At 52.9% G+C, this 2,915-nt stretch overlaps 1 protein-coding gene across 1 annotated transcript; it reads left to right on the forward strand.

Moving 5' to 3' along the window:
- The first annotated feature begins 260 nt into the window (after positions 1-260).
- GSC2 (goosecoid homeobox 2) lies at positions 261-2,586 on the forward strand. The gene is made up of 3 exons (XM_036393605.2): positions 261-921; positions 1,723-1,973; positions 2,485-2,586. The coding sequence occupies exons 1-3, from the start codon at positions 612-614 to the stop codon at positions 2,584-2,586; spliced, it is 663 nt and encodes a 220-aa protein (XP_036249498.2). The 5' UTR covers positions 261-611.
- The last annotated feature ends 329 nt before the right edge of the window (positions 2,587-2,915 follow it).

The raw sequence follows: 2,915 nt of genomic DNA on the forward strand, positions 1-2,915 counted from the left end.
AGCTGAACTCTCTCTTCTCTCATATTGTATGATATGACAGCTCTCTTTTGATGGGAAAGCTTTCATTTGGCCAGAGAAAGGGATAATTTGCTTCTTTTAAGGAGTTAATCCTCTGGTCCATTTCCGGGCTGGGAACAGCTATCCTCCCCCTTCCTTGGATAGGAGCTGCAGCACAATGGAGATCATAACCACCTCAAATCTACACCCGAGATGGAGAAATCAGATTTCCTTCTCCAGTCATTTTTGTGGGATTAGCTAAATCTTAGATCCACACTAACCCTTCACAAAGCTGCCAAGATTAGTTAGAATTTATTTTATTTGCAGGGGGGTTTACGGTTTTCTTTCCAAAGGGATTATATCTCTCTCACTATATATATATTTAGAGTGGTTTCAGTCATAACACAGCTAGGTCAGAGGGAGGAAAAGAGTGTGTGTATAAAATAAAAACTCAGCTGCAAGAATGACAGTCACTTGAAATGCCAAGACAAAGCCATGGTTCTGGATGGCTTTGCCAGTCCATTTTAAAAGCTATCCTTTGCCTAGAAAAACCCCACTAGGGAGCCTGTGAAGGGAGAGCAAAGCCCCCCAGCTGGGCTGCCTGTTTGCCCAGGATGTCTGCAGAGCCAGTGCCAGGGGCTGAGGCTGCCAGGAGAGGCCTGAAGAAGCCACGTCCGTTCAGCATTGAGGACATCCTCTCCAGCCCCACGGAGAAGAGCCCCCAGGTCGTGGTGCCACTGTGCCTACGGAGCATCCTGGACTGCACACCTCAGAGGCCCTGTGAGCTGGAGACCATCCCAGCCAGCTCCCTGCAGGAGGAGGAGGAGGAAGAAGACGAGGAAGAGCTGGAAGGGGCAGGCTGCAGCTGCTGCTGCTGCTCTCACACGAGTGCCCGCTCCCTGCAGGAGCTGCCGGCGTGGCTGGGTGAGTGTTTGGGTTTGGTTCAGGTGTCGGGCTTGCTGAGGGGCTGGTGCCAGTGCTGGGGGCAGGGGGAAACCTGACTGTTAATGGCAATATGGCATCTGGCCACAGTGGTCTTGGGCCTGAGGCCCAGCAATCCAAGCTGTTCCTAGCAGGGCTCCTAAGAGTGGAAACTTTCACCTGAAATGCTGCCAGGGCTTGAAAAGCAGAGGGTGCTCACTGTTAGTGGATATTACTGATTAGTGTGAAACTCTTGAGAGAATGATGCTTCTAGGGGTGTAGGCTCTCTGTGGAGTGTGGGCCCCATGGCCATGCTGCCCATGTGCAGAGCTGTGCCTGTGCTTCCTGACATCAACAGCCCTGGGGAACCTCACCTATCCTTTAAGGAAAAGAGTTTTGGCTACATCTAGCAAAATTACTGTGGAAAATAAAAAGTAGCAAACCATTAAAAATGCAGTTCAAGAGCATCCTGAAAGTTCAGAATTCCCTTGTGTCAGGGCTGAAACACAGATCTTTGCTGGTCTGTGAGTTTGCAGTTATTTTCTGGAGCTGGCCATAGTGCAACTGGTAAGCAAACAAAGAAAACCCAACCAGTGCTCACCACCTGCATCCTTCTCCCAGGGTCATGCCCTAAACTCTTCTCCCACTTGCATAGCCACCACTCAGCTTGGCACCCACTCCAGGTGCCTGGCTGCCTCCTTCCAAACAGAAGCAGGGATACAACTGGAGCCTGAGCTGCCTTGAGCACGGTGAGTGTTTGAGCACCACCCCTGTAACCCTGCTGCTGTCCCTGTCCCCTGGCAGATGCGCGGCTGCCCTGGCCCATGCGGCTCTTGCAGCCGGCGCTCAGGGTGTGCAGGAGCTCCCAGGAGAAGGCAGGCGAGCTGCAGAGCCTGCAGCAGCAGCTGCAGCGCCGCACGCGCCGGCACCGCACCATCTTCAGCGAGGAGCAGCTGCAGGCGCTGGAGACGCTGTTCCACCAGAACCAGTACCCGGACGTGGTGACCCGCGAGCACCTGGCAAACCGCATCCACCTCAAGGAGGAGCGCGTGGAGGTGAGATCCTGCTGGGGGCAGAGCTCTTGTGTTCCTGCAGCCCCCCAGGAGCACACACTGGGGCATTGTGCTGTCTTTTTTGGGGAGCTGCAGACCCACGGCCTCATTTTAACATCCATCCTTGTGCATTTGACAAAAAAGAGTTTAAGTCTGGTGAGCAATGGAAGAACATAAACCATTTCAGCTGGGCTAATTTGTACTGGCACCCAGTCCCACACACTCACATGATGCCTCTCTCCCAGAATCACCCATAGACATGCTCAGCTCTGCTGCTCATCCCCTGCACCCAAGGGTGTATCCCTTACCTAAGTGATCTGCCTGACTTCTGAACTTGTCCCAGATCCCTTTTGCCCCTCACATGTACCTGAGCAAGATAGCAGCAGAGGCACTGATTACATTTTGTATCAAGCCTTTCCATCACAGTACCTTACAGCCCAGGAGGGCCACTGCCTGTCCCCCTCCCAGTAACACCTGACATGTAAGAGCCCTTTTCCTGTTTTGCACTTTCCAGGTTTGGTTTAAAAATCGTCGGGCAAAGTGGCGGCATCAGAAGAGGGCGACTGCCTCGGCACTGACCCTGCAGGCCAAGCAGCCCCCCAAGGAGGGCTGTTAGTGCCCACAGGGAGCACCAAGCACCCCCTGCCCGTGGCTGACAGGCTCAGGGGGTGACCCGAGGGGGCTAATGCAGCAAAAGGGAACCTCTGTGGTTCACAGGAGGAGGACAGGTAAAAGCAGACATGGCACTGTCACATGCCTCTTCCAGACCGAGTTCACATGGCAAATGACTGAGCAGGCAGGACCTGCAGGGGACAGAGCTGTACTGCTGTTAAATCTGTGTGCTTTAAGAGAAACTGCCCTTCTTGTCTTTGCTCTGTGCACGTAGTATTTGTGCTTGTTTTATTGATGTAGATTTGCAAAATACTCTGCAAATGAATGTTTCCT

The sequence above is a fragment of the Molothrus ater genome, chromosome 18 (genome assembly GCF_012460135.2).
Source record: "Molothrus ater isolate BHLD 08-10-18 breed brown headed cowbird chromosome 18, BPBGC_Mater_1.1, whole genome shotgun sequence".
NCBI classification, from domain to species: Eukaryota; Metazoa; Chordata; class Aves; order Passeriformes; family Icteridae; genus Molothrus; species Molothrus ater.

Bases quoted from the DNA above. Each gene is read 5' to 3' on its own strand.
- GSC2 (XM_036393605.2), top strand. From the start codon at position 612: ATGTCTGCAGAGCCAGTGCCAGGGGCTGAGGCTGCCAGGAGAGGCCTG. The intron at 922-1,722 runs GTGAGTGTTTGG...GTCCCCTGGCAG, and splicing joins GGAGCTGCCGGCGTGGCTGG to ATGCGCGGCTGCCCTGGCCC. The intron at 1,974-2,484 runs GTGAGATCCTGC...TGCACTTTCCAG, and splicing joins TCAAGGAGGAGCGCGTGGAG to GTTTGGTTTAAAAATCGTCG.